Consider the following 23,635-nt stretch of genomic DNA (forward strand, 5'->3'; position numbering starts at 1 on the left):
AGGAGGCCAGGTTGAACTTCCTGGCAGAGCCAGCTGGCTGAATTCTTACAGAGGCAGTAGGCTGGTTTGAAAGTGACGCTTCCATAATTTCACTCTCATTTCCAGCTAGGAGAAGCGCGACAGTAAGGTCCCCATTAGGGACCTAGTCCTTCGATTTCAGGAAAAAAGCCGGCTATCAACTCAAAGAAAATTGCAGATGTTTAAAAAAAAAAAAAAAATCCTGTGATGGGCCAGGGCTTGCCTGCTGGCTATATCTAATACTTCAAAATAAAGACGAATTAAAGGTTTATTTACACTGGGCCGTTTATCATGTCATATTATGGAGTTCCTTCCCAGACCTTCTTTGCTGGGGCTAATAAATGTCCCCCGCAATGGAAAGTCTCCTGTCTTGTAATGACTCAGTCACTTTGCCCTTAGATCTTGTCATCAACATAGCCCCGTGAGCAGCCCATCCGGTGAGGGATTTTGTTTTATCTCAGTATTTAGAGAACCCTATTAAAGCGCAGCATCTGGGACTGCAGGATTTCCATCGTGGCTTCATATCATCTCTGGAGCCATAGATACATCCTGAGTTTGTTTGATAGTTAAGCCTCCCCCCTCATCAATATCTGCTGTGTTTTGTGGTCACTATGTTCTGGGCTTCAGCCCACCTTGAATGTTCCATCCCCAGATACTGTGGACAAAAGCAGGCGGATGACGGATGGACTAGAGAGGCTTTCTTCCCATTCAGATATTTTGGCCACTCCTGGCATAGCAATCTCTCCCAGAGAACACACAAGGGAGCAAACACCAGGCAACGTCCAGAAACCCGACTGCAAAGTCGATTTGAAAACAGAAAAACAAGGGAAGGAAACAGGCTCTCCCAGGCCTGATAGATACATTTTAAAACTCCAAGAATTTCTAAATAACTTGGCATGAATTTAGGGATCAAGTGACATTTATCTGTTTCTTATTTTTTGGTCTCCGGATTTACATTTCTGTGCAGTAAGATTGCTGAGCAAGTTAACATTTGCATACAAAGATGCAGGCAGTGCAGGAGTCAAACAGCTGCGAACGTTTGGAAATGCTTGGAGCTCCATCTCTGATTAGCTCCTGCATTTTTGTTTTTTATTCCCCAAGCGGACACTCACTCTGACCCAGATCACTTGGTGATTAGGGTCAATTCATGTTTAAGCTTTGAAGATTAGAGAGACCAGAAATGGCCACCACTTCCCTTTCTATTTTCTTTTAAAACCTTTAAACTTTAGAAACTAAAACCTTGAAAGAAATACGTAATATTCTGAGTTCACTGAAGGAATTTATCCACATTTCTGCCATGTTAAATGTTAGCAAAGTTTATATTGGACTGTCATATTTCTTTATTTTACTCACCAGCATATAAGACGTCGATCTCAACATCTGGCTTTTAATAACCCTCGACATCTGGGAGCTCCTTTTTATTCCTATGGTGGACGAGGCACAGTAGTGATATTGGCAGTGTATATTTTCGAGCTACAACTCCTGTCTGCTTCAATCATAATTAATTACTACTTTTTAATATATTTAATTTGCTAAAAGTGATTTGCATTAGACCACATTTCACTGTTAAGAAAATAGTGGTAGATTTTGGAGGCAATGGCTTTCTTTCCTGTTTCTTTCTTCTTTTTTAAAATTTAAAACATCTATGAATGGATTTGAAACAAACTGAATCTATACATGCTGTTGGGTTTTAAGTACAAAATGAAATAAGCTGCTCTGCAAGGAGAGTGATTTAACAGCCATTTAGAAGCAGTCAGCAGGGGCTGTGGGCTGCATTTTAGGGAAAACCTTCTATTTTGTTCTGTGACTCTGAGCCTGGAGTTTTTCTGTAGCCATGACTTTGAGGGTCAGGAACCATATAATGAAGGCTAGGACCTCCATCCAGAGAAATATACTTACACACATACCTACAACATTCTGCATTGAATTACAAGGGGTTGCTAGACCCTTTGAAATCCATTTGTGGATGCCTGAGGGTCCCATGCTGTAGACTTTCCTTCTTAATTAGCATAAAAAAGGACATCAACTTTGCTTTTCTCCAGGAACTGAGAGGAAGTTTAATGAATGTAAAAATCCATATTTCTCAAGTTATGTAGGGAAAAGGGAAGTTTATTGCCAGGAGCAATTACTAGACTGTGTAGTGATAAATAAACACAGGTAAATTTTATATGAGACGACCCAGCTAAGATGATCAATTATACCTTATTTTTTGCCAGAATATTACCATCCAAACTGTCAGTACAAATTCATACTGAGTTGTCCAATTCCAACTCTGTGCAAATCACTTGATTGACTCAAATCAGTGGGGCATTGTTAATTCTTTGTGGGCCAAAGAATTCTTTGTGGACCCTTTTGGCAGTCTGGTGAACCCTTTTTATCAGAATAGTATTTTTAAATGCACAAAATAAAATTTACAGAAATATAAAGGGAAGAAATTATCTGAAAACTCATTTCAAAGACCCCAGATTTAAATTCTTGAGTAGATGAAAATTACCTTGACCTGTCGGCAATATTAGGTTGAACTGTATGAAATTGCTGTTTTCTAGATCAAAGATGGTCAAATATAGACATTTTCATATTATTCAACCTAATATTACAACAACTTAAGCAATAAGGATACATATGATGAGAAAATGTTCCAAGTTATTGTTTTTCCTGTTCCAGGTTTTCAAAACGAAAAGCAAATCATGGGAAAACCTGGTTTCATCAGGGATTTGTTAAAAGACACAGCTCCCAAATTATGTGTGAGACCAGGATATGAACTACTCAATTTTCTACACTTTGTTTCTATCCTTGCAGTAAATAATGAGAATTCTTGTTCAAAACAGGACCTTGTGTTGGTCGATATACTTCTGTCTTCAAAGAATCAATTTCCCTACCTATCGGCTTCTTCACTAAGCGAGGAAAATGGCCTGAACCATTCTGGAAACGTTTTCAACAAGAATTCAGACCAAATAAGTTTCCATTTATCCACAGTTGGACACAATTTTAAGTTAAACAAAACTTCCTTTCTACAAACATTTTACTGAATTGAAAGTTTACTCTCTTTGCTTTGAAACTTATTTGATTGCAATTGTATAATCATTCCATGCAAATGTATAATCATTCCATGGCGGGCACATCCTCTTTTATGCTGAGAGCAAAATAGAACCTGACAAATCAAGAAGATCACAGCATGTTTGAGCCTTTGTGAAATAACCAATGTGAATTATCGCATGCTACAGGAGTTTGTTCCACCCAAGTCGATGGAGTTTTTTTTTTTTTTTTAATTCTTCTTCAGCCTTTATTGATACTTTAAGCTTAAGAGAAATTAAGGGTATTTGGTTACTATAATTACTTCTCTGCTTACTTAAAAGGTTTAATCTACTCCTTAGGCATATGCAATTCAGATTGCGTGCTTTCCAAAAAAATAATCATCTGCTAATGTAGACTAATTTTAATCTTCTAATCCAATCTTGACACAGACTCAGAGCTAGGTGGGTGGAATGTTTTTGTGCAGGGGTTGCCATAGATACATAACTCAGTTATGTATTTGACAAGTCAGTGATGTGGCACTTAAGTTACTGTGGATTTTTTTTCCCTTGCTCTTTAAGATTAAAAAACAAAGTGAAGATCAGTGTGCCTTTGTAGTGCATCACAGTGTAACTAACCTTCTCTTCTTTCATTCCGGTGTTCCCCTCCTCTCCGTGCACCTCCTTACCCTGGGCCGGCCGCAGGATGACGAGGAGGGCATATGGGCATAGCCGGGCCTGTAAACCAAAGTTCCAGTTTTGTTTTGAGGGGTGAGAAACCATCTTTTATATCATTTTTCTTTTAAAAATTGCATTCTAGTGTGGTATGGTATGTGTGCTCAATTGTGTTTGCTGATGTTTGTGAGTGTGCCCTATGTTTGCTTCTGTGTTTTGTGACCACCCCCAAGAGCTCCCTCCTTCCTGACCCCCCTCCCTGCAACCACATTATTGTGCTGCCTTGTTGGGGCTGGGTTGAGCACGAGTTGAATGTTTCTATGTTATTTAAAATGTAAACTGTGCCCTCGTTAGGATTTATCCACACTTTTTAAGGCATGATTGTGGACTCAGAAATTGTCACGATTCTCCAGTCGTGGTTTTCAGCCAACTGCTTGCTTTTACCAGATATGCCAGTGTGGTGTGACTCTCACGTCCTTCTGGTTGTATCACATGTTTCTCAAGGAATAAGGGAAATAAAACTGTTTATCTTCATGGAGCTGAAACCATCATCTCTAAGAAGCCCATTTAATGGATTGTACTCTCTTCTATGGCAGTTCTGAAGAAAACACAAGGATCAAGGCATAGTGATGGCGAATGGGTAACTGTAGCTCTTTAAGTGAATTAGAATAGAAATATTAATATTGGCAGGTCTCATGAGTGGTATTATATCTGTTGTTTTTTGACAGTTGAGCTTCTGTGGAGTTTTGCATTGTTTCACGCGTTGAATTTTTCAGAGGGTTTTGCTCTTTTAAAGGCTGATTTTTAGCTATTAAGAACCCACTCTTTCTGGGCTATCTGCATTATAATTGAATAGTGGTGTGTGTAATTGCTATGTGTTGTAAAATGGAACACTGAACTCTAGGGACCTTTGCTGCTGGGAATCACATCTCTTCAGGATACTGCAGGCTGTATAACACCAAGTCACAACACTCTGGAGTTGAATATACATATGGTGATGTAGAATAATGCTGTTGAAGTTGGTGACATTGTATATGCCACTGTGTTCAGAACAAGAAATGTGGTAGATTGTGTGCCACGGTCAAAAAGTACTCAATGTGCCGTTCTTTTTCTGGGACAAATGTGAAATGTCCCAGGTCTGTGGTTAGAGAGGCAGTTCTTTGGGATAACTCAACAGGTGTGCCCTTCTCCAAGTCTTGCCTTCGTATTCCCTAACAGGGGTGCTTCACACGAATTTTAAAACAGTAACTGGTGTGTTTTGCCTGTGGGTGACAGTTTCATCGATGTGTTTCACTGCTCAGTTGAACCTGTTGTAGGTCCCACCAGTGAGTCAGACTGCCTTCTCTGATGCTTCAGGGAACACACAGGAGTTTGATTTTCCTTTACAACATCTTCCCACATAGTAAAAATGTAACACTTCCTGGACCCATTTGCCACCAGTAGAACCTGCTTCCTGGTCACATCAGACTATCGCCTCTCTTCTCCCTTTCCTGGGTAAAGTGGAAAACAACACTGGAATGAACCCTTCCAGAAGCCTAGTGGTTCCAAAGGGAAGCTTATCAATATGGGGGGTCAGGGAAACCAGAGAAATTCCTAAGATTCTGTCTGAGAGACTCCCTATCTAGGAAAAACTTTAAGAGAAACGTTGTATTTACTCATACAGAAAAGCTAATAAATACGTAAATTGACCTAAAACAACTTTAAAGGAGAAGTAAAGATTTTATAATGTTAAAGAGTGACCATGTGAAACCTGCCCACAATGTGCGTGGAATAGATAGGAAAAGGAAGGTTCTACGAGTTTGGGGGTTGCCTAGACAAGTGTAAGTCTTTCTTGGGGCTCTTTTGTGGAGCTGCTTCTGCTATCATAAGTGTTAGGACACTGGGCTGCATTTGTGTCTCCTCCTGAATAATAAAAATTTTTATTGCTCTTTCACAAGATTCTTGACACCCACCCTGCCATCCCCTCAGGTAGGAACCTTGTCGTCTTCAGGGAGGAACTGGTGCCAAGGCCCATAGACAGCCTTGCTTTGCTCAAGGCAAACGGAGACAGTGGTGTTAAATCCCCATCCTCCTTATTCTTTAATGAAATTTCCCCAAACGCCATGTACCCCAGAAAACAAATGTCTTCTGAAAATTAGTCAATATATAATCCTGCTTTATATGCTGTAATAAATTTTATAGGCTTCTGAGGAAAACTGCTTATCTTTCTTTATGACTCCTTTAAACAAGTTTGCTCAGATATCCTCAGGCTTTTAAAACCATATCTTAAGGATTTAAATAATGAGATACTGGGGGAACCTTCTGTTGCTGAACAGCCGTTGCATGTTTTGAGTCGCGTTACAATCTTTGGGGCCCAAGGAGACATTAAATTTATAACTAAAGATGGATAATAGTGGCACATTAAAAATTAACTGTTTTGAATATTTTGATTTATGGCCCTTATAAAAGAAACATTACAAGAAGTGATTTTACTAGGCATCAGTAATATGCTTATAATAGCAACAGAAGGCCCTGACTTGAATCTGGTGTTTTGGTGCTGAAATGAATCATAATTTAGGAAAAGTTGCTCCAAAAATTACAACAAATTGGAATTAAGCTAACAACCCTGACAGCTCCTCCTTTTTCTGGCACTGCTAGATACTACCCCAGGCATGATTTGTCTCATTGTGATCATTCAAGGGTGGTGTTTTCTGAGAGCAAAGTGGACTGGAAGAAGTTTGCTTTTCTAAAGAGTTTTGACAGCCCCTAGAGCTAGTCGTTCCCCCCATAAACCTCACACCCCAGCCCAGCATTACCAGCTTGTGACCTGTGTAGTCCACAGAACCCTGAGCTTGGGTTAATGCTCTACTGTCACTGTCTTAAAACTGTGAATAATTTTTGAACGGGGCACGCCACAGCTCGTTTTGCACTGTGCCCCACAAATTATGTAGTCTGTGCTGCTTAGATCCACCATATCTTCCTATACTCTGCCTCCAACTCCTCTGCAGTCCCCCTCCCTGTTGGCTCAGCCCCACTCCTATTTTCTTATGGCTGGAATTTACCTTTGGCCTACCTTATTTTTCAGGTTTTCTTGCAGAGACCCCATGGGATCACATTTCCAGCAGTTTGTTGCCCTCATGGGCATCAGTGAAGTGTGTATTCAACCACTGTCCCCTTGCCTACCCCACCCCCCAGTTTGATTGTGAAAATGTGCTCTTGGAGCCCTTCTGCATTTTCTGTTGTGCTTTGAAAATACAGGAAAAGCAGCTGCTTAATTCTCCGTTACTTTCCTTCGGGAAAATCCACTTGATGTGGCAATCATTTGTGTCAGCAAATAACTCTGCATTTCCACTGAATGAAGGTGCTTTCCTTGGACCCCAAGAGGCACTTTGGTTTGTGAATATTCAGTGAGCTGGGATAGTGAGGGACTTTGCGAGATCTAGTGCCACATCTGCCTTGACATTTGAATGCTTGAGCTTTTACTGTGAACTCTCGTAACTGAGCAGACATAGAACACAAGATCATTTTTGTTTCCTAAACCACTAGAAAGGAATAGGTCTTTCTACATTGAAAACATATGCAAATGTTTAGGACCTGATTCGTAAAAATACAGATGTGGGCATTAACAAGCTTCGGCACAGGGCCATGATGCTAGTAGATGCATCCTGTCAAAATGAAGAATTGCTGCTCGATGCCACCAGCACATGGACAGTGAGTGCGTGTATGAATCACAGAGCACGTAGACTTGAGGAAGGGGTTTTTCACACACAGAAACAGTGCTCGAAGGCCCGTGGAACTCCCTGGCATGCCTCCTCTCAGGAAGATTGAGGAAGGAGATATTTTATTGTGGCTGGGAAGTTTCTACGTTCCGTGCCTTCTCTTAGCAGAGAAGATCTGGGCACAGGGCCTGTGCTCATCCTGCTCTTCCTGTGCCCAGTCTCCTCAACTGAAGTCTTGATTTCTCTGCAAAGTGGAGGCTTTCTTTTACATCAACTGGGTAAACTAGTTGTGAACAACTAGTGTTTTTGATTCAACCCACATCTCCTATGACTGAGGATCTGATACATCTCCTTGTGCCATTAGCTCCTCAGAATTTTCCTTCCTTCATTCATTTATCCATTCATTCAGTCGTTTTTCACTTATTCATCTGTTCTTTCATTTAAAAGTTAAATTCTTGTTTAGGTGCTGAGAAAATAGTGATGTGTAAGATAGACACGGTTGCTACCCTGTTGGTCTTACAATCTGGTTTAGGGAAACAGACCATAAGAATATAAATATATGAATGGAAACCTTATACATTTTGATCATTGCTTTGATGGAAACTGGGAAGATATTGAGATTAACAAGAGGAACCTACTTTAGCAAAGGGCCGAAGGTGGGAAAGAGCTTTATGGGCTGAAGGAGCTTAAAACCATAACTCTGGGTAGCAAATAAGACAGTGAGATGAAGATGAAGAAGTGAGAAGGGGCCAGATCATATAGGGCCTTTTAGGCCAAGGTAGGGAGTTTGGGTTTTAACCTAACAAAAGTGAAAAAAAAAATGAAAAGAAAATTAGAGGATCTTAAGCAGGGGCATGACGTGATTCGATTTATGTTGTAGAACAACCCAGGCTGCTGTGTGGAGGTTGAATTGTCGTGTCAGGAAGAACCGAAGTAGGGGCTCTTCCATCATATGTGAAAGAATTAATGGTGCTGACCCAGGGGAGCAGTGGGGGAGATGCAGACAAGTGGATAAGTTGGAGACGAGACTAGGAAGTGAAGTCAGCAGGACTTTGATGAAGAGTTGAGAGGATTAAATCAAGGACCTCCAGATTTCTACCTTGGGTGTCAATGCTGAGACACGCCATTATTGGAGGCTGAAGGCTGAGTAGGGGTCCTGTTCTGTTCTGTTTTCCCCAGGTGTCCAGTCAGACTGGCCAAGGAAAGGCAGACTTTTGACTCCCTGTTTTCCATTGCCTGTATATCAGCAGGGGAATCTTTGACCTCTCATTGCAGTGACGTGTAGGCTGTCAAGTTTAAAGCATAGCTGGAGTCCAACTTCCAGAGTGTGTGTTTCCTCTGACTCTCAAAGAAAAGGAGAGAATTGAATATCAATGACTGCAAAGGCTGCAAAGAAAAATCAGCAGTCATAGAGTAGGGAGACATGTGGGCACAGTGGTCTACAGAAAAGCCAAGCTCCCAAAGTTGTAGAAGGATGAAAAGGACTTAGAGATGAGTTGTAGAAGGATGAAAAGGAGGAAGATGCCATTGGTTCTTGCAGTTTTTCCTAAGATCCTCAGTCATCAAGAATTCTGTCAGTTAAGGCAAACCTTGTGAGATTTTGGCTCCTATCTTAAAATTCGGAGTATATTATTTCCTGCAGAAGAAGCTTTCAGTAACCCGTTTTCAGAAGTTAGGGTGAGAAGTAAGTAGAAGTAGCTACTAGATGTTTCAGAACCACCATTGACAAGGACTCTGCCTACTTCCAAATGCAGAATTAATTCCTGGGCGAAATGAAATGTTTTTGCTTTATTTCTTCCCCCTTTACCTTCTTTTTGTGGCTTGTCTGCTCCTCTGGAAGATATCTATATTTTTATATCTTCTACTCAGGCTTGTAAAGCTGTTCTTCAGAGCTACAGCTTGAATGTCCTACCCCAAGTTCTTTCAATCAATGATTCATTCAAAAAATATTTCTTTATCTCAGTACTGGAGTTGAGGCAGTGAAGAAAGTACATTTCCTACCCTGGAGGAATTTAGAGTAGTACACAGATTCTTAAGCTGGTGTTCATGAACCCCCAAGGGTCTGCAAACCCTCGGACACGGTTAACAGACTTTGATCTGGGTATGTGCGCATCCCCCAAGGAGAGAGAGTATCTGTGATCCTCAGCAGACACTCGTAGGGGGAAGTGACTCAGAAAAGGTGAAGAACCGCTAATCTATGAGAAACTGGGTGACAGTGTGGCAGTGTGGCTCATAGTGTGGTCTCTGGATTCAAACCAGTCTGGGTTTGGACTGGGCTGAATCCAGAGACTGTTTGGCTGGGTGGCCTTAGGCAAGTGTTGTTCCCTCTCCACTCTTCCACTTCCTCATTTGGAGAAGGTTATACATACCTTCCAGGGCTGTGGTGAGGATTAGATGAGATGAGGTGAATGAGATGCCTAGCCATGTCTGGTGCATGCTGAGGCCAGTCCTCATGAGAATATCACTGTTATTATTGCAACTGTGCTCAGAAGAGTGGACTCTATATGCCAGCTGAAGAAAGTAGTTGATACTGTGGGATGGGTGACTTTGGGGGATAAGAGAAAAGACAGAAGAAAGGAAAATCAAAAGGCGTAATCTGTTTTTATGACCAAAGCTATATGAGCCAGCTACACATTTCCTAGCAGGTCTTAAAGCATCGTTACCCTAAAACCACACCCCGTTTAGTTACTTTTGATTATAATGACACCTAGGTCTAGCAAAGGAACGTTTGATTGCTGGAGACTCTGGATTAGTCTGTGTCTAGCAGAGTGTCTCTTTCAGCTCAAAGAAAAATCGAGTGACTAATATGAAAAGCCAACAAATATTTGATGAACAATTGTGAGCTGATGAATTGAAAGAGAGAAAAGGGTGATGATGTCGCAGTCCACCATTTTCTGCTCTCAAGTATGATGGACTTGGTTGGGGACAGGGGGAGAAGCTTTTAAGCAGAATCGAGTGCAGCAAATAAGTTCTTGTGGGTTTTTCTGGAGCTTGTAAGGGTTACCTGGCAAAGCAATGTATGTTGGCTTGGATATGACCACACTCTAAGGACCTGAAATCTGGCTGAGAAATCATAAACAAACAGTGGTGATAAATGACTGTGGGCCAGAGGCGGGAGGCGTCTAGTGGAGTGTTGCTGCATTACATTACATCCTTCCTGTGCCAGGGCTGGCTCACAGGGAGCTCTTCAGCCTCTCCCACCCCTTTGTCATTTTCTGTAGAGTGTGGTGCTGGTCTGGTCTTGTTTAACCTTTTTATTAATGATCTGTAAAGGAGAGAAAAGAGCATGTGGAGGAAGGTTGCAGATGACACTAATTTGGGATATGTTGGAAACACTAGGGAGGTCAGAGAAATCACACAAATGGCCCAAAGAAGGTTAGGATCATGAAGGGAAAGTAACAAATCTTGGAGAAGTTCAGATGCTCACATCTGGTGAAAATTAATCTGAGACACAGATATCGATGGGTGGGAGGGGTATGGAAACTGAACACTAAAAGAAAAATAATAAGCTGAGTGGACATTGGGAAATCCAGCCATGGGTGAGAACACGGAGAGAGGAGCCGATGGCATTTAGCACTGTCTGCACATTAGCAGGTGCCAGAGAGACGTACATCACCATTTGTGACAATCCTGCCCATAAATTGTCTTATGCTTGGGACATCAAAATGTTACACACCCGCTCTTCCAGAAGATCACCCATAGGTCTCATTCCTAGACTTGTAGACCGAGAGTAGACATCACTTTGGGCAGCCATCCAGTTGGCAGGCAGTGTTAATAAGCTGGACCAGAATTTTCTTGGTGATTCGGGGAGAGGAACCCCAGTCCCATCTCCTTCCAATCGTCTCCACATCCCCAACAAAATGGAAAACCAGACAACATCCAAAACAAGAGTATATACTTATGGTCACTACTGGGTGTTTCAACCAGAATGGTTCAAATATTCCTTTCTGCCATTGAGTCATCAGTTGACTAGAAGCCATTGACCATGCTCAGATGGGTCTTAACTCCATCCTCAGGCCTTCCCCATATATGCCTTCTCCAGAGGAACATGATCTCTGAAGGAAGCCTGCTGGACCACTAGGCTATCAGATGATCTCATGAAACAGATACTACGGATCCATTTTGCCTGGATGGCCACAAGGTCCCTCCTCCATGAACATGTCAGTCAGAGACATTGGGATGGTAATGCATTCCCTCTAGCTTTGTTTTCCAGAAAATATAATGCGAATACTAAGAATAACAGCACAGAGCAACAGAAACTTCTCTCCTGCCAAGGCCTTGTCTAAACTGCCCCCATCTCTCCCATGCAGATCCTGCCCTCATAAACACTCGGCCACACTTGCCTTCCCTGTCACAGAACTGTTCCCATGGTAACACAATCACTGAGATGCTGAATCTGCATAAGGAGGAGGCCTGCTGTTTCTTTCAGCTTCAGGGAGCTTTCCACAGGCTGAGGATCAGCCTGGCTCATTTGCTACCCCACTGTGTGTCCTAATAAGTCTGGCCCCTCCTGTTATGTCTGTGTCAGTGGTCACAGGTCCTTAGTGCCTCAGTCACTGTGTATATGTGCGGAGTGGTGGGAACAGAGCTCCCAGAAGGATGTAGAAGAGTTTGTTATCATCTTTTAGAGAAAAGACCATTGCTCCATGAAACCTATTAAACTCAGAATAAAAAGACAAATATCCATATGTGGCTGAAGACTCCTCTGGCATACATTGTACCTTCATCCTTCAGAGGAAAACGTAGGATGAGGCTCTGAAACAAAAGCTACAGAGATCACTTTCTCTGGAAAACCCTGAGCTCCTTACAGCCACTGCTTTATGTTCACCATTTATTCCTTTTATATTCATTGCAAAAAACAGAGAGTTTAATGAGGAATCAGGAAAAAAGTTCTTAGAGTCCTCATTCAGAGAAAGTACCATTTTAAAGCACATTTTCCCTATCAGATATGGTCATGTAAATATATAACTGACAGAGACAAATCCAACTTTACATAGTCTTTGGTGCTAAGTGGTTGGTAGCACCCAGGCTCTGGAGTCACACAGACGCAGTTCAAATACTTGTTCCACCACTCTTAAGTGTTGCTTTAAGCCTTTAAAGTAGCAAAGGCTATATGGTGGTTGTTATTTACTCAGTGCCACAGGATTGATTTTCCACATTGACAAATTGAAATCGGTTTATCATTTTGCTTTCTGCCCTTCGTCAGGCAGTAGGAAGAGCCTCTGCAGGCTGGGGTGGGCACACTACAGCCCTCTGGGGAGCAGGGGGGTAGTTTTACTGCCCAGTGCATTGGTTCTTGGCAGCGGAATGAGACTTCATTGTTCTGCACTCAGGTGTCCACCCAGGTAGCCCGGATGCCTGTGGCTGCCCTGAGTCAGCATGTGGTGGAATTAGCAGCCCTGCTTATTCCCCAGCACCCATTCTTCTTTCAACACACCTTGATCTCTGATGTAACTGCATTATTTGAGAGGAGTTTCTGTACAAATCCCTCTGCAGAAAACAAAAACAAAAACCCCTCCATAATTAAAAAGGGAGTCTCCCCATTGTCCCTTGCGAGGCATTGGGTTGTGATTACGTTCTGCTTGAAGGGCTTTTTGCTGCTCTTATTGGTTACTTTTATGGTTTTGTTTATTTTTTATACTTGTTATCTCCTGGCACCATGGCACTAGCTTGGGAGCACGAGGAAACCATGTCGGGGGAAATCTTCTGCGCTCCTCTTTCCGAAGGCAGGTGACACTAGGAAATGAAAGAACACCTGTTTTCTTCTGAGAGAGGACTGGCTTGCCCCACTGGCAGCGTGTCCACCAGCCGATCAGAAACTCGATTCAGCCTCGGAGGTTGTTCAGTACAATTGTCAGCAGAATGTGCAGATGAGAGAGGGAGAATAAGGAAGTGTTCGGAACCAAAGAGTAATCTTTGTCCGTCCTTGTACAACAGGCTTGGGACTCGGTGAAATCTGATATGTCAGATAAGGCGGTTACTGCCTGTGAGAGTGCAAGCTGAGACACGCCAGACGAATTTTCTCACTGTTATTATTTTTTTTTTACGTTATGAACGCACTAACATGTTTTCAAGGCCAGACTGTGAAGCTGTTTCCACACTTCCTGGGAGAGTGCAAGCTCCTGGTTTGAGGCTTGGGACTCCCACCCATCAAGGCCTTCCAGGAGCTTTATGTAACTGGGTGTCTGCCTTTGGCATGCCTCTCATCTTGGGCATAGGATAGAACAGGGAAGGACGGGCTCTCTCCATCTCCCCCTGGGATGATCACTGCTTTCCCAAAAATCACGCTGGGGGCCGGGGAGGCTGAAGGGAGGCCTTCAGCCTGACTGCACCATGCCTAGTCCACTCCTCATCAGAGACATCTGCAAAGTTCTGAAGGCTGACATTGCCACTTCTCCCACTTCTGTCTCACTCACACAGCTCCCGCACCAGTTTAAAGAGAACAGACCACGTCTGTCTCTGATTTTCTTCTGATTCCCCCATCAGCTCTATGAGGGTAGCAGGCAGGTAGCACCATGCCTATTTTACAAAGTAAGAAAGTTGACTGTCGGTCAGCTGCTCCTTCCCCTGTGGTAATAATTCCCTAAGGATGTTCATCAGAGCACTGATGGTACTGGATATTAAAAAATACTATCTTTGGGGCTTCGCTGGTGGCACAGTGGTTGAGAGTCCGCCTGCCGATGCAGGGGACACGGGTTCATGTCCCGGTCCGGGAAGATCCCACATGCCACGGAGCGGCTGGGCCCGTGAGCCATGGCCGCTGCGCCTGCGCGTCCAGGGCCTGTGCTCTGCAACGGGAGAGGCCACAACAGTGAGAGGCCCGCATAACGCAAAAAAAATAAAATAAAATAAATACTATTTTTAAATTATAATAAAAGCATTCTATGTTCAAACAAGTTTGAGTAAAACTGGATTAAACAGAATCAAATAGGTTTCTTCACTGCAGGCATTCTCAGAGCCTTTGATGGGCTAGTGTCCTCAGGCCAGTTGTCACATTCTGAAAGAAAGAGAGGCTTGGCGGGGTCTACCATGCTTATTGCTCATGGACCTTTTTCTTCCCAGACCCTCATCTAGAATTATATAGACTCTATCCGGGGAAAATGTATTTTGGGAATATATATGGGGAAAGGTTTGCTGCAGCTTGCTGTCTCTTTGGGCTTCAGGATGGGCTATTTGCCCTAGCAGGTGGAGCTACCACCTTTGTTTGAGATCGTTAACAAGGAGCTGGCAGAATCCTGTGCCAAAAAGAACGATTGAATGGGCCTCAAAAGGAGAAGGCACGTAGCCCAGCCCCACCATTAAGCTTTTATTTTCCTTACTATGGTTGAACAGCTATGTTTTCTCCAGTATTTACCTGAAACTTGAGGGATATATATGCCCAGTGTTGAATAAGACCTATAAAGGAGAATTTGGGGCCTTTAGCCAAGTTGCCTTCATGATGGAAATGATGCAGGGCTATGAGGTCAGCAGAGGTGAGAACCGGCAGTCTGTCTCCTGTGCTGTTTACCACACACTGACCACTTTCCTAAGTCAAGGCTCATCAGACTTTTTCTGTAATGGCCAGATTAGTAAACGTTATAGACTATGTGAGCCAAACGGCCAAAGCAAGAATATTATATAAGTATGTATATAACAAGAAAGAAAGCAAATTTTCACAAGTTTTCCATTAATGAAATTCAAAATATAATGAGTGTAAATTTTGTAATACATGTCTACTAATGAGAAGAATTTGATTCTTTGGAGAGAAATTACATTTCACTTAATTGATGTTCAACATTAGTACTCTCTGTCATCAGAATCTTTTGCAGATGTTCATTTGTAAACAGTGCTCTGTAATGGTATTTTATGTATTTCATCTTTGAAAATGTCTATCCACACAGATGGATGATACACATGTCACTCAAAAGGCTGTCACGTTCTCACTGCCATTTGCAGTGGGCTGAGTAGCAGTGCAAAGCCATGAGAGTGCCACATAGCATCTCAGTGGCAGCTACTCAACTGCCATTCCATGCAAAAGCAGTAAAAGATAGCAAGGAAATGAATGGGCATGGTCATATTCCAATAGAAACCATATTTATGGACAATAAAATTTGAATTTCATATAATTTTCATATATCACCGAACATCATCCTTCTTTTGATATTTTCCCAACTGTTTAAAAAGGTAAACACCATTTTTAGCTTGTAGGCCATGCAAAACCAATGGTAAGCTGCACATGACTCGGTGGGCCATAATTTTCCACCACCACCACCCCCATCCTCAGTGCTTTCACATTGGTCATGCTGTTCAGTCCTCACCTCCCCCGTGTGGTAGGTACTACTGTTATCCTGTTTGCCAGGTGAGGAAACTTTGGCACAGAGCAGGGAAGTTCCTTGCCCAAAGTCACACAGATCAGGAATGTCAGAGCTGTGATTTGAACCCAGGTGTGTCTTACTCCAGAGCTGCTCACCAGGACTCCTGATTCCTGCATTGACTCACATTGCATCCCCAAGGTGACCCTTTCAGATCTCTGCTTTAGCCTTCATACTCCCCACCCAGCCCCACTCTCATGGGAAAGGGAAGATGGGCCTGTTTTTCTGAGAATCATGATGACAGCCAACAAAGATTTCATCATTTTCCTCTTCTCCACCTCAGGACTTTCCTCTGTAGATCACATCTTCCTTCTCCTCATACCTTATTTCACCTCATCTTCCTCCTCTTGTTCTTTCCTTTTTCATGAATGAAATGTCCAGCCTGCTTGTAGGAGGAGTCCATGGGTTGAGAGTGAGAGCTCTGTTTCCCAGGTTTGCCCCTTAATAGATGTGTAATCTTGGGCACATTATTTAATTGCTCTGAGCCTCGGTGTCCTCATCTAGAAAGTGAGAAAAACGATGTCTTATTTTCCTCCCTCATTGAGTTCTTATGAAGATCAAGTGAGATAATGATGTGAAATGCTAGCCCAGTACCAGTGGATAGTAAGCACTCAATAAATACTAGCCCTTGTTGTCTTTATTTTCTTCTTTATTTTCTTTATTTACTACTACCTCCTATGATACCTTCTTCATTGGTCACCCCTTACAGTTTGCAGCATCTGTATTTCTGTAATTATCTATCAAGTTTCTACTATGTGTTACAAAGACCTAGAAGTTTACTTAATGGATATCTCCTGAATCAGGTTGGGCACTGAGCACCGGTCTGACCATTGAAACCATTTGGCATCAATACCCGTGACCAAAGGAAAACGTGGAACCAGTCTCCCTAGGGGTCTTCATGCTTGAGGCCCCTGCCTGGAATAAGTTGGGTATAACTTTCTTAGGGTCAAGCAAATGATCTAGGCAACAAAAACATATGCCTGCAGATTCAAAAGCCCTCAATACACAATTCCAATAAACTAGCACAGTTAATAGCCAGTTGGAATTAGGTGCACGAAGAAGCTTGAAACATTACAAGAAATATCACCATAATGTGAAGTCGGGGGAAACTCAGAGGCCAGAAGGCAAGTGAAATTACAAAGAAAATGCTAAAAGCTGCCTTTTTTCCTAGATTTTTGTACTCTCTCATCTTGACTGACCCAGAATAGATAAAGGAAATATTGGATACAACTTGCTGAAAAAGGCAGTACTGCATCTTCTTTACCTGCAGAAAAGCAAGTACATGCTTGCAGACTCTGGTGTATTCTTAGAGAGGCTCTTAAGGAATTGTGCAAGCAGGGTATGTTCCAGGAGATTATGAGTCCTTTGTGTTTCATGATTCATGGTTGCCAGCAGCTGGCATCTTTCTGAAATCCCATGAAAAGTGGGCAGAGCTCCTTGTGCAAACTTTTGAGCAGAGGGTTAAGGAGACTTTGTATCTGACTCTTAATCTCGTTGGGAAATTTTAGGGTGAAAAATGTAATTACATCTGAAATGCCAACAACCAAGGCCAAAGGAATGCCTCCTCTTTGGAAGGTTCTTTGTTGATGAGATTAAAAACTAAGCTCTCGTACTCCTGCCTACAAATTATTCAGATTATTTGAAAAGAAATGAAAGAAGACACTGGGGAAAAAATGCCACAGACCATATTATGTAGGACTTAACTAATGCTCACCTGTTTAGCAATTAGTTCAACAAATATTTACCAAGTACCTACTACGTGCAGTTCAACAGAAACTACACAAATAAGGTCCCTGATCTCCTTGAGTCCTTTTACCCAAGTAAGGTGTATTCTTAATTGTCTGTCAGTATAAGATTATAAGAATTCAAGGACTCTGCCATTTATCACAGGGCAACTTCACATTGCATGATCAGCATTGCCATCGACTCTGCATATAAATGGGTTAGCACGGGCAATTCAGTTGGCTGGCATAGAGGACTGTTTGATGTGGCCTGAATACCAGGGCTGGAAGCAGAGAGGGTTAACACATAGTAACTAAAGGAAAGATAGGAAAGTGACACAACATCATTGAAATATGGGGTTGTAGTCAGTTAACTGACACCAACAGAGTCTCGTAAGCCTCATAGCCATGAATCCAAGTCATGATGATGAGCAGAATTTGTTCAGAAATGGAAAGCAGCCATTACCAAACATTTAGTTTGTCCACATGAAGCGCCACTTCTTTTTCCACCCTAACATGTAGTTCTCAGGTTGTCCCATTTTACACAGAAGAGGTTAAATCACACTGCTAAGGTCAACAGCTAGGAGGTGGAGAGACCAGGCTACAGCCCTGTTCTGTCATTCACTACCCCATCCCATGTTCTTTCTTCAGTAGTGTGTGGCCACCAGCCAGCCACTATACAGCAAGGGGTTCTTCAGACCCAGTTCCTTAAACCACATACTGAAGTCTGTCCCCACGTGGGTTGAAAGCAGGTTGAGTTCCAAGAATTTATAAGTCAGTGTTACCTGTCTCTCTGTCTGTCTGTCTTTCACATGTATATGTATATAACTTATTATAAATTGTATATATTCTGTGTATTATTATATAATACATATTGTATGTTAAACAGCGTGTTAGGTGCCCAGGCTAACCCACAAAGCCTGTGTCCTGTTGATAAAATCCCTATGCTTGTGGAGAGAGTTGGAACCTACAAGAAGATAACAGCCATAATATAATAGGAAAAACAATAATATCGAATAAAAACTTAATAAGGTATTCGTTAATCTTGGGTCCCGATACTTCAAGAGAAGTGGTTTTGTTTAGAAAGAATAAGAGAAGACAGTGCCCATCTCTTGAGGTTGTTTCGAGGATTAAATCCATTAAACCACGTAGTGTCTGGGCATGTTGTAAAAGGGATGTAAATGTTAATTGCATAGGTAAATGGAGACCTTGAAAAGATTCCAAAGGGAATGTCTGAATACTTCTAAAGATTTTAAAGAGGGATGGCCTAAATTATTTCTCCTGCCTGATCTTACTTTGAAACATAGCTTCCAACTAAATTGCAACTTAGGGTTTGTGCATTGGCAAGGGCACAGGCATCCATAAATCTGAGACTACCCACCTCAGCTAAAAGCGTAGAGTAGAACAACTAGCAGCTGCTGGAACCCCACAGTCAGGCGCCTAACTTCCAGCTTTGCAAGTAGTAAGGGTGACTATCTTGAGCATTTACACTGTGCCAGGTACTTTACTTAGTCCCTTGCTACGTACTAACTCATTGCATCCCTCAAACAAACCCATGAGGTGGGTACTACTATTAGTCTCCTTTTGAAGGTAAGAACACTGGACCCTAGACAGTTTAAGAAAATTGCCCCAGGTTGCAGAACTGGTGAGTAATGGAGCTGGAGATTATATGTGGGCATTTTGCCTCTGGAGGATACACGTTATGTCAGGATTTCTCAGCCTCAACAGCATTGACATTTGGGGCTGAATTCTTTGTTGTGCAACTGTGCATTGTAAAATGTTTAGCATTTAGCTTCTAGATGTCAGTAGCATTCCAGCACCCCGTTTGTAAGAACCAAAAATGACTCCAGAATTGCAGATGTCCCCTAGGGGCAAAATTGCCCTTGGTTGAGAACCGCTGCGCTACATTCAGATGCGCTCTAAACGTGTGGCTGATGAAAGTTCCTGGAACTGACTTAGCGCATTATCAGAGTTTGGCCCACAGACTGAAGTAACTTCATACACTTTATAGCCATGAAGCCATCGTCTGCTGTACTCAGAGGAAGCAGAGCTTTCTTATAGAGCAAGGGAAGGGAAATGAAGTTTTTGAGAACGTCCTTGTGAGCATTAGGATTGGAAAGAGAGAATGGCATTCAGGATGTGCACAATGGGTAAAAGTACAGAAAGATGATGCCTGCATGGTGACATGAGAGAGGGTCAGTGCTGATCTGGAAAGGGACACACACCCGCCACTGAGACATACCACACACTCAGCAAATCTGAGCCCTCTGGGCTCCTGCTAGAGTTCACAGACTTGGTTCAAACCTCAGCTCCACCACTGATGAGCCATGTGACCTTGGACCAGTCATTGAGCCTCATTGCCTCTGCTTCCTCTTCTATCAAATATAGACAATGTTCATTTCTACCTCACTGTGGTGTTAAGAGTTCCTAAAAGCACCTGGCATACTTAGAGAAAGGGCTTAATGATGCTAGTTAGTTGTCTTGGCCACTCTACCTGAAGTTGTGATGTTTACTGGTTATGAGAACAGGATCTGGACTCACACTGACTGAGTGTCAGTCCAGCTTGGCCGTGTGCTGGCTGTGTCATGTTCACTGAGTAGCTCAGTTTCTGTGAGCCTCAGCTTCATCCTTTCTAATCACCCTACATCCCAGATTTGATGTGAGAAAGCTGTGAGATGATGCACGTGAAACCCTCTGCCCAGTGCCAGCATCAGCATTAGCGCCAAGATGGTACTTCCCACCTCAGGATTTGTATTAGTTATTTACGTTTCTATAACAAAGTGCCCAAACTGGGTGGCCTAAACAACAGAAATTGATTGTCCCGCAGTTAGGGAGGCTAGAAGTCAAGGTGTCGGCAGGGTTAGTCCCTTTTGAGGGCTGTGACACAGAATCTGTTCCAAGCCTTTTCTGCAGTTTCTATTGGTTTGCTGGAAATCTGTGACATTCCTTGCTTTGTAGATACATCAGGCTGATCTCTGTCTTCATCTTCACGTGGCTTTCTCCTGGAGTGGGTGTGTCTGTGTCTAAATTTCTTCTTTTTATAAGGATGCCAATCATGTTGAATTAAAGTTGCAGTGCACCCACATCTTAACTAATTATATCTGCAATGACCCTATCTTTAAATAAGGTCAAATTCTGAGGTACTGGGTGTTAGAACTTCAGCATATGAATTTTGGGAATGGGGGGGAACACAATTCAACCCATAACAGGATTCTATGAATCTTTTTAAGGTTTCTTCCAGTCCCATGAGGGATTATTGAGGTCTGACTAGTTTGGGGTAACCAAATAAATGAACCTCTATCAGCAGGGAAAGAACATTGTTTTAGGAGTCAGGAAATGTGTCACTTGAGGGAAGTGTCTTGACTTGTTTGACTCTTAAAATGTGTTTACTTGGTTGTGCCTTCTCTGTCATACGAGGCTAATGATGGTTACCTTCTACACCTTCACTTCCCCCCAAATTATTCTGTGGACTGAAGAAGAGTGTGTCTCTAAAGACACCTGGAAACTCTCAAGGCTCTATCTGGGTGCATTATTACTATTCTCACTATTTATAAGGAATAAAGGGAAATGTTGACTCCCATGTGGGGATTCGGCATCTGTTAACAGGGTCTTGCTTCTCCATCCCAGCTCGCCTCTCCCCATCAAAAACCCAGACCTGCTGCTGAAGTTTTCAAAAGCTCCCTGTGTTGTGAGATTTGAGCAAACTTGATCTTCCAGGTTTGACTTAAATATTGTTTCCATTTTGAAGCCTGTCATGTGGGTGTACCACAAAGAGCGTTGGTTTTCCCCCCACCCCCCAAGCCCTGGGCCACGGTATGTAGGCAGTAACAGAATACCAGGAAGAAAGAGAGAGCCTGAAATGGATCCTCAGGCTCTGGGCCTGTGCAGAGACAAAGCAGGATGTAAGTAAAACCATTACTTCTCCCTCCTGATCAAAGGCGAGATGGTAACCCCACCCCTCCTCCCCACCACCCAGCAAGCAATTAACACAGCCTGGCGTCTCCTCCGAAGTGATGGGGATTCAGCCTGCAGGACCAGCTCTGGCTGATCAGTGATTGAAAGTGAGCGGTATGCCCAGGTTGGAAACTGCTGCATTTACAAATAGAATACACTATGAAACCCTCCAATGAGGGAGACATACAAACCAACCTTGTTAATGGATTACTCTTTTCATCTGGGTTTGGTACAGATATGAGATCAGAATTTGCCAACAAGACCTAAGAGTAAAAGATTTAATTCACAGGAACAAAGTAGAACAATGCCTCTTGGATCTTATAACCACCCAGAATTTTATTAAATGTGGATTCTGATTTCACAGGTCTGGATGGAGCCTGACAGTTTGCATTTCTAACAGGCCCCCAGGTGGGGTTGCCAGATTTAGAGGAGAAGAAAAGCTGAATGCCCAGTTAAATTTGAATTTCCTATCTTTTATCTGCCAACCTTACTCTCAGGCGAAGTTGATGCTGCTGGTGTGTGGACCACACTTTGAGTAGCAAGAATGTACATCGTCAATACACAAAACTTTGATGAAAACACGAGGCTGAGTTAGTGGAAGAGCATCTGGTACAATATAGAAACAAGCCTGTGGCTCACAGGATAGTCACACTAGAAAATGTTGCTCGGTTATTGCCAGAAACAAACGAACAGCAGCAAAGAGTGTGCATGAATCTCTAGAAATGGGGTCCCTTGCATTCCCCTGCTTAGAATCTAGGGGCCAGTGTGGTACTTCTGTTTGCTGTATGTGTTTATTCACTTAGTCACTTATTTAATGTTGGTGAAGCCAAAGTAAAGTTACTGCTGTAACAGAATAAAAAGAGTAAGAGTAAAAAAGGCTTTTTAAGAACGAAAAATTATGCGCTGTTTTATGCTGAGGGCTTTCGGGTGGCATTTTGCCACATTCTGCCTCCCTTCCCCACCTCCCCTTTGAAATGAAAGGGCTGCCTTGACTCTTGCAACTCAGCCCCTGACAGGTGATCTGTGGAGGAGGTGGGGGCCAGGCTTAGGTTTGCTCTGACATTTGACATGCAAACCCAAGGCTCTGTTCCTTTGAAGCTGAGAGAACTGATTCCAGCTCCTTTGAGGCTCCTGGGCCCACCGGAGCAGCCACTTACAGATTGCTGGAGGTTGGCCCTGAAAGGGAGCTTAACAGTCACTTATTCCAGCCCCTGAATTCCACATATGGAGGGACAGAACTTCGGAGCCCTGTTCGCCTTTGCTGGCCAGTCTGGCAGGCAGCCTGTAAGACCTGTATCCCAGGCTGCTACATACGGTTAGAATCTGGTTTTCAGGCTCTGTTTTTTAGGGGTTTCTTTTTTGTTTTGTTCTATTTTAAAGTACTACACTCAGGATTGCCTGCATTCCAAATCTTCCTTGCCTATATTTTGTAATGGAATCATTTCCCTTCTGTCCATTCATTCTTGGGATTGGGTCGAATCTCGTATATCTGTATACAGTACCATGACTTTAGTATGCTTGATTTAATTAATCAGAGGCAGCCACTTTACTTTCCCAAATTGAATCGTTTTGTTTTATTCTTCAAGTATTTATTGAGCACCTACTTTGTGCTAGGTCTATGGAAGGTTACAGTCATCTGAAACTAGAGAACAAATAGCCCTTTCTCATCCAGCCTGTTTTATGCTTGGCTCTACTGCAGCAATTAATAAGCATGGGATTTGGGGCTGAAATATTCAGAGATTATTTATTTTAGCACTTTGACAGGCTTTAATTTCTGAAAAGGGTTTAAAATAAGATCATTTTCCAAGTCCCATTTGTAGAAGTAATACATGCCCCCTTTTCCTCAGTAGTATGTCCAGCCTGGTATATTTCACCCAATTTTTATTTTAGTCTGATTTATTTTAGTCTATGATTGATTCATTATTCAATCAATTCTGATTGTAAAAGATTTAAGCTATATTGAAGCAAACAGCTTGAAACCCAGATGACCCTCTTCCTCTGCTTCCCAACTTCACACTTCTCCTCAGAAGCAGCATGTGCCAGTTATTCATAGATGTGCACTTACAAAATATATATGCATTTACACATTTCATTGATAACACAAATTGAATCCTATTATACAGATTCTTCCGTGATTTGCATTTTTCACTTAACAATTTGTCTTGGTAAGCCTTCCATTTTTTTTTTATTTTTATTTTTATTTTTTT

General features: G+C 42.4%; 1 protein-coding gene across 10 annotated transcripts in view; it reads left to right on the plus strand.

The window, feature by feature from the left end:
- ERC2 (ELKS/RAB6-interacting/CAST family member 2) overlaps window positions 1–23,635 on the plus strand; it is a 969,444-nt gene that overhangs the window by 782,672 nt on the left and 163,137 nt on the right. For 3 of the 10 annotated variants that reach the window (XM_067043897.1, XM_067043898.1, XM_067043899.1), the window contains exon 18: window positions 3,735–3,800. The exons of the other annotated variants lie outside the window; for them this stretch is intronic. In XM_067043897.1, coding sequence (XP_066899998.1) covers window positions 3,735–3,761 — 27 coding nt within the window. In that variant the 3' untranslated portion in view covers window positions 3,762–3,800. The remainder of the gene's footprint in view (window positions 1–3,734; window positions 3,801–23,635) is intronic. 10 annotated transcript variants of the gene reach the window in all.

The sequence above is a fragment of the Kogia breviceps genome, chromosome 10 (assembly GCF_026419965.1).
Source record: "Kogia breviceps isolate mKogBre1 chromosome 10, mKogBre1 haplotype 1, whole genome shotgun sequence".
Lineage (NCBI taxonomy): Eukaryota > Metazoa > Chordata > Mammalia > Artiodactyla > Physeteridae > Kogia > Kogia breviceps.